The 13431-nt window shown below is 35.4% G+C and overlaps 2 protein-coding genes across 8 annotated transcripts in view; one reads left to right on the top strand and one right to left on the bottom strand.

Moving 5' to 3' along the window:
• Positions 1-5393, bottom strand: part of LOC108726159 (dual 3',5'-cyclic-AMP and -GMP phosphodiesterase 11) — a 64177-nt gene extending 58784 nt beyond the window's left edge. The window contains exon 1 of one of the 2 annotated variants that reach the window (XM_018453567.1): positions 4809-5393. The gene's annotated coding sequence lies outside the window, so the exon portion shown is untranslated. Of the gene's footprint in view, positions 1-2039; positions 2136-4808 lie in introns of those variants that run through there. The other variant, XM_018453568.1, reaches the window with a different exon arrangement.
• Positions 5394-8359: 2966 nt separating this feature from the next.
• Positions 8360-13431, top strand: part of Arfip (ADP ribosylation factor interacting protein arfaptin) — a 14069-nt gene continuing 8997 nt past the window's right edge. For 2 of the 6 annotated variants that reach the window (XR_001936790.1, XR_001936789.1), the window contains exons 1-6: positions 8425-8524; positions 8822-9025; positions 9100-9285; positions 9592-9913; positions 9992-10169; positions 10244-10446. Coding sequence is in view for 4 of the 6 variants with exons in the window: in XM_018453617.1 (XP_018309119.1) it covers positions 8824-9025; positions 9100-9285; positions 9592-9913; positions 9992-10169; positions 10244-10396 (1041 nt within the window). In the remaining 2 variants the exon portion in view is untranslated. The other 4 variants (XM_018453617.1, XM_018453616.1, XM_018453618.1 and 1 more) reach the window with 4 other exon arrangements.

Consider the following 13431-nt stretch of genomic DNA (forward strand, 5'->3'; position numbering starts at 1 on the left):
TTAGTTTTATTCGAGAAACACATATATTCTTAGCGCCTTTTTTTACCTTTTTTAAAAAGATTATTGTATACCAGGAAATGCCGATTACACCGGAAAATATGAAGCAACGAATTATTGCAGCATGTGTGACAATCAATCCGGAAATGTTAAGTACGTGCTTCAGGAATTCAATGATTGCAGTGTTGCATTGATGTAAACGAACATTACTTCGAGCACGTCTTGTGACGTAAAGATCATTATTTTACTTCTTTATTTAATGACGAATGACCTTTCATTATAGGTCATTGAAACCGTCTAAACACCCGCTATTACACTAAGATTAAAAAAGTACAGCATGCTGTTTAAAAAAATGGAGGTGACCTTGAAATCTTCGAAGCGCCTCCACCTAGAAAAATTATTACCAGCATATATTATGGTTCTCTTGATACCGTACAACTTTTGTAATTACAATATTTTCATATCTCTAAAAATAACGGAGATATTCAGGGTGGACAAAGTTATTACCCCACTCTGCATATAGATAAGATACCTCCTCTATAGGGAAAGAATATCACTAACTTTTAAAATAATGCAATGCAATATAAACTTGCACATTTTGCTTATATACAGTCCATAATCAAGAGTATAAGCTGTAAAAACGTATAAAAGTATAATATAACATAAATTGAGAAAATATGAAACCATTCAAAATTTAAATTCATAAAATCGTTTTAATAACGGTTTCAAGCAGGAAAAACTGTGTTTTGTATTTATTGTCATCTTATCCCCAAGTGTGAGGAATATTCAATTGCAACTTTTACGCGTATAAGAATATTACAAGTTATAATCTATATCAGCCACATGACTACCAGAAAACACTGATCAAAACCATATATCATTTGTTCGGTTTTGCGGTAAGCATCGAAGCACAAACTTTAGCTATTAGCGTACCAAATATTATAAAGAGCATATTTCATGATCAACCTTCTCGTACTTTGTTAAATATTTTCCAATGTCAATTGGCATAAACATTTTGGTAATTGTGTCATTGTCTACATACTTCCACTACATATTTCTATGCAGTCAGAATAGTCAATATATGTTCTATGACAAAAATATAAATAAAATGGCATCTTCCCCCTTGTGCCATCTTCCCCCGATTTACCTTATGTTTCTTATGTTCTTGGCATAACTCTGGCAAAGATGCAATAATCGACTTTTTGCGACTATACCTTCGCATTTGTGACGTGCCACCAAAATATTAGTTATTCGAAAGTATGCCATGGTCTCGAAGAAGGTTTGGCACCATTGCTCTTGTATTTATCGAATGAACTGTTTGTTGCACGAGCACTGCCTTCTTTCACCGAACGCTCGTTATTCTGATCAACTTTCCGTTAACCAGTTCTGATTCTGATCAACTTTCGCGATACGTTTGGATAGGTACTAGAAATCTCATAGTGGCATCGTCGACCAAATCGTCCAACTTACGCACTTGCGAGAGGACCGTCAGCCTTATCCTTTTCCCATTTTCACGTTTTCGAGTTTTTGCGAAGACAAACGCAAATAATATCCCGGATTCGCGAATAAAAAAAGGACAACAGTGATAACGCGTATTTTCCATCCTATATCCGTAGATAAGCGTTATCACTTAAATCGTAATGGATACTCGCCTGAGCTACTTCATCTAATTAAGCATGAGAGAAGATTTCTTTCTTTCTCTTTTCCTATTGTTTCGTCCGCGTTCTCTTTTTTCAATCTTCATTTTTTCTCCTCTATTTCACTCAGTCGCATGCCTGTTTCATTTCGTGCGAAGAAAGCGGGATACGATGAAAGTGAACAGTAGACTCAAGAGCCACGTTTCGAACGAACAGCTCTTAATTTTGTTTATCGATCCACGGAATCGGAAACGCGATTTGGTAGTTAAATCGCACGTTCAATTCAAGTCTCACTACGCGGCAACAACTCCGACAAATTCGAAGATACGCGAGACAGAGCAAATCGAGGCCATTTACCAGCAGGAAATAATCAGTCAGATACACATACATTACGTTGCACGTAACCTTGCACTTGCAATGATATTGCGCATGTCACGCACAAGCAGCACGGCGCCTCGCTTCGTCTCGTCTCATTTTGTCGTTTCCGACACAATGATCCGCGAACGGTATTTACGATGAACAGTATCTATATGATGTTTTATCATAGTGTGTATCTTTATCCACGCGGCTAATATCGTCATGTCATTCAAAAGTAGTTCGTTATAATGTAAACATAGTCCATTATAATGTACTATTTTCAAAGGAAAAAAATAAAGAAAAAAGAAAACAGATTAATGCCCGTTTCCACCAATGTAGTCCAATTTTAATTTTTATTCAACTATTCATCTTTTCCTAGTTATAAGAATTAGAAGTATGTATATCAACAATGTATAAGAGCCGATTGTTCCATCTTTTGGTAAAGTTTACCTGTTAGGTAAATCTGGCAATCCGCGAACGTGATTGGATAATCTTGCTACTTACCTAACAGGTAAACTTTACCAAAAGGTGGAACAATCGGCCCTAAAAGGCTTAGGAGTTAGCGCGGGAGACAGAGCGCAAGTTTCTTCAATAATTCAATGAATTGTAATTCTCTTCGTCGCTTATCACGTATAATACGTACATTTCGACTCAGCTTCGAACAATCTTCAACGTAAAATAATCCACATATTACAAAATTTCAACTTATATTAAATCAACGCTGCCGCCGCAATTACTCTCAATTTTATTATCATCTGATCACAGTTGTCGGAGGAACAAAGACATGTAGTCCATCCTTGGTACGCTACAAAAATTAGAAAAAGATGAAGAACAACGCGCCAATTACGTTGTCAATCATATGTGCTCGTGTTTTCTCGGTGATGACTGCGAATTTATAATAGAATCTTATCATCATCAATTATATCCTCGGGATTACTTTCTCATCGTGAAGATTTATCTCCACGTGCCCTCCCCCCCCCTCCCTCTCTCATTCTTACGAGAGTGGTTCACTTGCGCACTGTTGCAATTGCCCGCTGCCAATCACAGCGATTTCTGCGTAGGAGAAGCTTTTTTTACTTTTTTTTCCAGCACTGTGATTGGCTTTTGCACAATTGACTCGCGTGCAATTGATATCCCGTTCTTATGAGGACATCCGTTTTCACAATAAGAAGTATCATTTCTGCTTCTTAGCGCGCGAAAGCTTTTGCGAATATCGCTTGCCACGGGGTTCATGAAATCAGTTTTACACACGAAAACAATCCTCTTTTGCGATATATTCATCTGTATTCATGTTCTCGAGTCACATATAATATAATAAGGGACTCCCGTGAAGTGTCAAATTCAAATTTTAATGAAACTCTTTATAGCTTATATATAAATTTAGAAAATATCAATTGCGATAAATAAATGATTTTAAGGATAAAATCATCCCTTATATTATACGTAAAAAGTTTTCAGCTTTTTTCGTTAAGTATATCTTAAAAACTATTTGAAATATTAAAAAATATCTAATATAAAAGTTTTATAATAAAATTACTTCAATTTGCCTATGTGCTAACAATATTTTTAAAAAATAATTTGGAAAATATAAATTTTGTAAAAATTATTTTTGAAAATATTGTTGACATAGATAAATAGAGGTAATAATTTCATTATAAAACTTTTGTATTAGACATTATTTAATATCTCGAATAATTTTTGAGATATAACGAAAAAAGCTAGGAACTGTTTTACATACATGGGATAATTTTACCTTTTAAAAGAGTTTATTTGTCCCTAATATTTTCTAAATTCGTCTATGTATCACTTATGTAAGGTATAATAGGTATATACAAAGTTTTATTAAAATCAAAATTTGACTGTAAGCAATCAACGTATTTCCGATAATCATACAATGAATAACTCGCCTTGAGTGTAAAAGTACCTAATACGCGAGTTTCGAGTGCCGGAAAAAGTTATAAATAATACATCGCCGTAATTTCGACGCAATTCACCAGTGATGCATAGTGTCGTAAGTTCCGAAAATGGCATAATAGTGTATTTTAGGAGTGCCATTAGTACAAAGATTATTGCGTTTTTAAATTATTAATAATTTACAATCGAAAAAAATCGTTGCGTTGATAGAGCTTGTAAAATGCACTTCATCATGCCACTTTCAGAACGACTCGCGACTATGCGACGCCAGCGAATTAAATTGCAGCGAAAACGCATTCTTTCATAAATCGGCGGTTTCACGTGAATAGATAAATAAATATATGTACATACATATATGTATATACGTATGTACATACGTATACATATATAAGGTATATAATCTAATATATGTACATTTACACAATATTTAATTCCTAAAACAATGCGAAGCTACACAAATCTCGGTCAGTCATCTTTTTAGCGAATTTCATTCAGCGCGTATACTCTAAAAAATAGCAATGTGAACTTAACACTATGCGGTGTCTATATAATTCTTACTGTGTTGGTATTAAAATAGTACCAACATAGTGTGAATTTAAAACCATGGATTTTAAATCTACATACTCATGATGTTAAATTCATATCATGATAATGTTGATATATTCACCAAGGTTTTAAATCCATACAGATATTTTTTAGAGTGTATGAAAACACATTAGAATCATGCTCCAATCGTCCGCTCCTCCCTTCTTCCCTCCTACTCACTTTTTCCCTCTTTCTTTCTTACAATATCTTGTCGCGTCGCATATCGTAGTTTCACGATATCAAAATATCGGAATCACATCATAGGTGCCGAAACGTAACGCGCAACCGTCGAAACCGCAGCATGCCGAACGTACTTACCTTTTGCGAGACGAAAACGACAGCAGTAACGGAGGACAAGGGTCGTATTTGGTCGTCAGTAGGCAAGTTTCCGTACGATTTCCGCGCGAGCCGGGATTCTAATTTCCAATTCTCTTTCCTCTTCTCTGCTTCTCTCTCTCTCTCTCTCTCTCTCTCTCTCTCTCTCTCTCTCTCTCTCTCTCTCTCTCCTTTCTTTCTTTCCTTTTTACATGCGCGACGCTGCGAAAATGCTCGCGCGGCACACCGGGGACCACGAGAATTACGACGAAGCGCACGAATTTTCGAAGCGACACTCGACGTAACACGTCGACCGGCGTGAACTCGATCGAGAGTAGGAGTGGAAAAAAAGAGGCGAAGGCGTCGTCGACGCCTGTCGTCGCCGCGTCCTTGGCGCGGCACGTCGCGTTGTGGCGTTGCGTGGCACGATGCGTAACGTAACACCTCCAGGCAACTTCCACGACGAACTGTCTGCACTGGACTGCACCGATTGATAACTGACACATTGACGGGATCGTAGTCAAGATCGTCACTCGCCTACGGGCTACGGACGTCGCGCGTAGCCCGCTGGAAAATAAAAATATACAGTTCACCGCGCACTAACGCCCTCTCGGAAAGCGCCGCGGTCGAAATAGGAAACAGCAAGCCGAAACTCGACTCTTGGCGTAGTCGGCGACCAGTCGGCGACGTCGGCGTAGATCAGCGTAGATTGTGTAGGACGCCTTCCAACAAGTGACTCAGTACAACATAGTGATTTCATTCTTGTTTAATATTGACGAACAACAAGGATGTAATGATTCGCTGTGTTACACCGTGGCATGTGTGTCTCTCGTTAGAAGATATCTGTAACTCATAGTAGATGATAAATGGTTTTAGGTTAGGACGACTTCGACCGAACTCTAACCGATTAATTTGATCAGCAATTGATTCAACCGGCAGAATCGTTCGAAGCAATATTTCTAGTTATATAATTCGTTGTTACAATATTTCTTCATACTTTTTCGTGTCAAACAATAAAAAATTAATAATTCTTACTTAATTCTTTGTCATTGTTAAAAAAAATAGCCGGTATTACTTATGATAAATTAATTAGTACCCTTTTATGTCTGACTTTTAGTCCACTTATACCTAATTCACACTGGACGCAGCAAGCATCAAGCAACGGAGCAGCAACCAACCAGCAATATCGCAAAGCGATATTGTTTACGCCACTGTAAATATCACCTCACTGATTGGTTGCTGCTCCGCTGCTTGACGCTTGCTGCGTCCAGTGTGAATTAGGCATTATATTATATTAGCAACTTTTTGTTTGTTATTAATAATAATATCCAGATGCACTATACGAGTATATACCCAGATAACAAAATGCTAGCAGTGATATATCGGTAGCGATCGGCAAATTCAGTCACAATTGTAGACTGGAGCAGATTTCTGTCCACTGCATTTTCTTTAAACTTGGTTTTTGTCATCATGACTTGCCAAACATAATAAAACAACAGAAATGCAGATCGAGCATAATGTTTGTCATCATAATGTGATGGCAGAAACATGATAAAAACAGAACATGGCCTGTCATGTCAGATACTATAATAGTGGCAGACACACAGCAGAAATCGTGCACGATGTGCTCTTACGACGTGACATCAGAAATGTTACAAAAACAAGTCATGGTCTGTCACATTAGACACTAGCGGTAGAAACACAGCAGAAATCGTGCACAATGTGCTTTTACGACGTGACATCAGAAATATGGCAAAAATAAATCATAACCTGTCATTATAGACACTAGCGGCAGAAACAGCAAAAATCGTGCACAATGTACATACTGTTACGACGCATGTAAATGCGCAAAAATAAATCAGAATAAATACTGCGCTTTTTGAGGTTTTTGAGCGATTATTCTGATCGTTCCTATTTTTAAATTAATGTTCTGTTTCTCATAAAAAAGATAGGATCTTAAAATTTTCTAAGTTTATGTATTATGATAATGTAATTCATAATATATAAAGTCAGAAAATTTTAAGATCATATCTTTTTTATGGGGAATAGAATAATGTTCAAAAGAGGGATTTGTTTGGAAATCAATCAACTTCCTCTGAGTCACGCAATAGTTTGAATAAGATTTTTTTTTCCTTTTTTTTTCTTTCTATGTCTTTAACGTCTGCCATTTTGTAATACATTTTGTATAATTCAAATTTAATCCACATAGTTATCAAGAGGAATGTTCAAGCTTTAATTTAAGATGTGGTTCATCTCGATACGATGATTTTTCACTGAGCTATCGCTATTTAAAGATATTAAAAATATTAAAATTTAGTGGCCCACTTTTTTTGTTTGTAAGTATAAAATCTTTTTTTCTGGGATTGCTACTCTGGTTCTGCTCATGTCTGTGTTACAAGACCGAAAAAATATTTTGGTGCGCGGTTTACAGAATCAGATATGTATATAAATTTACACAAGATAACATTTATCTGAGGAATCCATAGAGGTTGCTTAAGATTCAAGATGGTCTTATGCCCGTGTCGCACTACGCATTGAGGATTGCGAGAATTAAGGATTAGAATTCGACCAATCAGGTAATTTTAAGTTTAATCCGTTTCGTTCTAATTGGCTGAATTCTAATCCTCAATTCGCAATCCTCAGTCTCCAATGCGTAGTGTGACACGGGCATTAAGCTAGTGCATGAACCAATCAGAGATCCGTATTAGCATCTTAAGACAACGGCTGCATTCAGCAGACTCAACAGTTTTGCAACCGTTTTATGATTATCTGCTGAGATAGGACCATTCTTCTAGATCTAAAAGTATGATCCAATCAGCGCGAAGAAAACTTCCAACAGTTGCAAAACAAACGTTCTGCTGAAAATGCAACCATTGGGTGCATTCAGTACTACAACCGCTCACTGAGCGCTCAGTGAGCTCTTACATCTGATTGGCATATTCCGTTAGAACTAAAAATATAAAATAACCAAACAGATTCAAGAGCTTACTGAGCGGTCGTAGTACTGAATGGGTACATTCAACACTACAACCGCTCATTGAGCGCTCAGTAAGCGCTTACATCTTATTGGTATATTCCGTTAGAACTAAAAACATAGACCAAACAGATTCAGGAGCTCACTGAGCGCTCAGGGAGCGGTCGTGGTACTGAATGCACCCATTGCCTGTCTTCCACGGTCCCTCTCTCTTACTTTTATACACCCTTTTGACCACAGATCGCGCAGTCCATTCTCTATTGCCTAGTTCACATCGTGCACTTGATATGGATAGTAACTAGTAACTTTCTATTGAATTATCTTAATTTCGGTGAACCGTGTAAACGTATACATGATATGTGTATTTAATTAATCATTTTGATGCATATTCTACTAATTTAGTAGAATCATTCTTTAAATACATTGCTGAAATTAAAATAATTTAATAGAAAGTTACTAGTTAATACGCGTATCAAGTGCTCGGTGTAAAGGGGTCAATAGAAAGCTGGTTAGTATCCGTATCAAGTGCACGATGTAAACTAGGCCTATGGCGCATTCTAAAAAAATTCTCTTAAGATATGTCAAATGGAAGTCGTACCTGTGTGTGAGCGATAAAGCGTGTCTATAGTTTACGGTAATTTCGGTTGTAATTATATTTCTCACGATAGTACACCTTGAACGGTACATAGATCGAATGTCGTGAACAGTGATTGTATCTGTTCCAATTTTTGTCAAATTGTTAATTGTAAGTATCTCGCAGTGTTAACTGTTACTGAATCTTTCGAAAGCTGCATGACGTTCAATTTTAGTGTAATATGAAGCGCAAGTGCTTTATTTATTGATTATCTAAGATTCATTTGGTATTTTCATTTTTAGAAAATATTATTCGAATGTATCTTAAAAGGAATAAGCGCACATATATTTCTCATGTGTTTTGTTTTCAATGAGTTTTATTTATAGAAACATTTCAATAATTTTGCGAAAAAGTTCATATTTAAATATGGAGACTATGGTGTTTGTATAAATGTTAAATTTATAACAGGAATGTCCCATATTACGGCTACATCAAGTGGAATGGAGCGTAGTATTCACGAAATGTTGAAGGATGCACCCTCCTTAAATGAAAGTGATAGCGCTGTACATACTGGAACTCCTCCTCCTCATGTACCAAACAACTGTAGCAATGATGGTCATCCAAGGCCAGCCACCATAAACTTGAGCTTAGGAAGTCCTACTACTCCGATTTGTAAGTATTCAAATATTCTCTTGTATTTATTTACTGTCAAATGAGATAGTACGGCATTAAAATTGAAATAAAAGACATCTGTATGCCTACAGCAGTAGCAGTTTCGCCAAGTACACCTGTTCAGAATGGTGATACACAAACCATGCGTACCACCCAGAGTAAAATTGAGAGTCTGAAAAATTGGAGTATCTCCACATACAAATGCACCAAACAATTAATGTATGAAAGATTAGGAAAAACATCGCGTACTGTGGACTTTGGTGAGTTTTTGCCTAAGAGAATATTCGTGATATTCTTGATATCAATATTTTTGAGACTTTCATGGATGTTTCCTTCAGAGGTACCAAAGAGTTTACAGGTTATTGCCGTGTAGTTATCTATTGCTAATGTTAATGGTTCATAAACTTTGCCGTTCACTTTATCAGGACAAGGAGCATATTAACATTGAGTGTTCCTTGTCCTGATGAAGGATGATAATCCACAAATCCTTTGATACTTTTGAATATTCTTGATAAATCATATTTGTTTTCGAGTATAACAAATACCTATTTATTTTTGTATTTTAGAACTTGAAACACAGATCGAATTGCTCAGAGATACTCAGAGAAAATATTGCAATGTTTTGCGATTATCACGAGCTTTGGCATCACACTTTCATCACGTTGTTCAGACGCAACACGCTCTCGGAGAAGCATTTTCTGAATTAGCACAAAAATCGCCTGAACTTCAAGAAGAATTTCTGTATAATTCGGAAACGCAAAGAAATTTAACTAAAAACGGCGAAACACTTCTAGGGGCCTTAAATTTCTTCGTTTCCTCTGTGAATACTTTGTGTAATAAAACGATAGAAGATACGCTGCTCACAGTGAGACAATACGAAACTGCAAGGTATGTGATTTTTATTTTAGATATATTTCCATTTCACATCAATTTTAGTCATGTTATTATAACGTAATAATTACATAGGATAGAGTATGATGCATATAGAACAGATCTAGAAGCTCTTGTGCAAGCTACAAAATCAGACAGTAATAATGTGGCAAGATTAGAGGAGGCACAGGCTAATTATGAAGGACACAAGCAGAATTTCGAAAAATTGCGCTCGGATGTTTCCATTAAATTGAAATTTTTGGACGAAAACAGGGTATTCTTCCTTTACAAATTACTAATTGGCAATTGGCTAATTAATCTTTTCTAATAAGTATGTCGCTGTTTTAGATTAAAGTAATGCATAAGCAACTTCTGTTATTCCATAATGCTGTATCTGCTTATTTCTCGGGGAATCAAACTGCATTGGAAGCAACTCTCAAACAATTCAACATCAAGGTGAAATCCCCAAACTCCACTTTACCGTCGTGGCTGGAACAGTAGTCGATTTAAATTGAATATTTCATCCTGCTATAAAGGATACGAATATACAAGTACGTTCGTCTACCGAATTAGTCCAAGTTATAAAGCACAGAAAGTAAAGGTAAAACAGTTACCAAAAAAATTCAACGTACGTAAAAATTATCAGTATTGTGAGCTGCCGTTGAGTTTGACAATTTAATAAAGATTGAAAAAATTGCGAGAATTCATAATGTAGAAACAGACTGTGAATTCAAGGTATAATATAGATTATTAATATTATTTTTTACACACACACACACACACACACAAATCTTCCTTGACATATCTACTTTATAGCCCCTAAGTTACTGCGTCACTTCGTGTGATGTGGCAACGCTGCATTCTCGTTCCGCGTCTTTATACTCGTGCGTTGAGTTAGTGAGGTTATAGACACCGTAAATTTTGCCCAATGATTTCTTAAAAACGAATACCAGAAGCCATATTCAGACAAATTTTATATTATTCCTTGTGATATCAAGTTTTATGTCTCATTGTTTCAAAAAATTGTTAAGAAAAACTTTTACAGTGAATAAAAGATCATTTTCGAATAAGCTTCAGATAGGAATCCTATGTTAAACGCTTCAACTTTGAAGTGGAATATCTCGATTTTTAATTCCGTTCCGGGTATTGAGTTAAGCACATGTTCAGAATACTAAAACGAGTTTTTTCTGTAAGTTTCAGAAAAATTTAAAGAAAATGGATTTTTCGGAGAACGTCCTTAATAGTTTAAATATGACATCACAATATGCCTGAAGATCTGAGGTATGAAAATTCAAGAAAATCAACAAAAAATTTAATTAATTTTTAATCTGCCACAATAGATCAGCCATTTTGAATTGAAAAAAAAGACAAATTGCTGATGAATTCGTAATCAGTGATACAAAAAACTCTCAAATATATATATATATACACACTGATTTTTATCAAAATAAAAGAATTTCTTAATTTTTTGTCTGCCATATTGAATTTTAATGTTGCCTTAAAATTACATTTGAGATTATCAGTATTTCGACATTTTTTCAACGTTGAACATCATTTATCATAAGACTATCAGCTAAAAAGTGTATGAGAACCAAGCCAGATCTTCAGACATATTGTGACGCCATATTTTAACTATTAGAGATAACAACTTGTAACTTGGGCTCTATAAAGTAGAGATTTCAAGGAAGGTTTTAAATCGTGTTAGGTCAAAGTAAAAGTGTCCTTCCTGACAAAAAAAGGTGGCTCACTTGAGGTGGAATGATATGTATATATATTATACAGTGTGTCCAAAAAAGGTTGGGTCTCTGGATTTATTTAATTGGAAGGACATTTTTGAAAGAAATATTTCAGACAAAAGTTGTAAGGTATAAAAAGATCTGTTTAAAAATCTTGTCAGTTTGACCTTGGGTGGCGTCGCCAAGGTCAGGTCAAGATCAAATCAATTTCTTTAAATGGGACATCCTATTTTTGATGCCAGAATCTAATAGTGTTGATGTCAAGAGCTTTTCAAAACACTGTAATAAAGTTATTTTTCATTAAGTATTTTTGGATTTATAAGGCTTGAAAGTTACATTACCGCCAGTATTAGCTACACAAGATGTCCGACCGACTGTTAAAACCTCTTGAATGTTGTTCAGGATCATGTCCTGGATATCATTTGTCAATATCAAAGCCATTGGAGGTTGTATCTCTTATTTTCATTTTTACGTAAAAATGAATTTTTAGTGCAAAAATAAAAATAAAAGGAATAATCTCCAATAGAGCTTGATCTTGACAAATGTCAATTATCTAGGACATGATCGTGAACAACATTCAAGAAGTTTTAGCCGTCGGTCGGACAACTTGCGTAATACTAATGCCGATTATACTGTAACTTTTGAGCCTTATAACTTGAAAAATACTTAATGAAAAAATATTTTATTATAGTGAAAATAGTTTTCAATTAATACAAAAATTACAAGGCACAGTTTTAGATAATGACATAATTTTAATTTTCCTTGACATGATTTCATTGTTCACCAACATTCCATTAGAGTTAGCAAGGAAATGTGTAATCAAGAGATGGAAATGTCTCAAAAGATCGACGTTAATTCCGAAAAAAAAATTTTTAGATGCTCTAGATTTTGTTTTAGATTCAACTTTACTTTTAATGGGGAATTTTTTAAGCAAAAATTTGGTACCCCAATGGGTTCGCCTCTATTTCCGATCATTGCTAACTTGGTGATGGAGGATCTAAAAGTGAAGGCATTGGAGATGACAGGTATTTCCATCCCGTTTTACTTTAGGTATGTAGATGATATCGTTATGGCTGTACCATATGGCTGTATCTAACGAAATTGATAAAGTAGTCACAAATTTTAATTCCTTGCGCTCGAGGTTATAGTTTACGATGAAAGTGGGGGGGGGGGGGGGATAGAATCAATTTTTTAGACTTGACAATCATTATGAAAAAAGAATGTTAGAATTTGACTGGTTTCACAAGCCTACTTTTTCCGGGCGTTATTTGAATTATCTTTCAGCACATCCAATTTCCCAAAAGATAGGTGCAATAACAGGAATGGTCGACAGAGCTGTATTACTTTCAAGTCTGAAATTTCACTATAAGAACATTAAGTTTATAGTCAATACTTTATTAAATAATAACTATCCTATTGACATCATTTTCAACACCATTAATTCACGTTTAAAATTGTTATTTTATAACAATTTTTAACTACTGACAAAGGGGAATAATGTTACTATCGATACTACTAGTGATGAACGTTCATCATGGTTCGTTCTACCTTATGTTCCATCGATGTCTGAGAAATTCTTTACTATCAAGAACATTAATGTGAAACTATCTCTTTTCAGTTTGAATAAGCTTAATAGATTCATTAAAGTACAGAAGGACACTCCTAAAATTTTCCAATAAAAATGTTGTTTATAAGATCCCTTATAAAGATTGCGATGCGTCGTACGTTGGTCAAACAGATCGAAAATTATTCACGAGAATATCTGAGCATCGCAACCATATCAACAGCAGTAATAGGAAC

This window comes from Mycetomoellerius zeteki, unplaced genomic scaffold (genome assembly GCF_001594055.1).
Source record: "Mycetomoellerius zeteki isolate Tzet28-1 unplaced genomic scaffold, Tzet1.0 scaffold39, whole genome shotgun sequence".
Lineage (NCBI taxonomy): Eukaryota > Metazoa > Arthropoda > Insecta > Hymenoptera > Formicidae > Mycetomoellerius > Mycetomoellerius zeteki.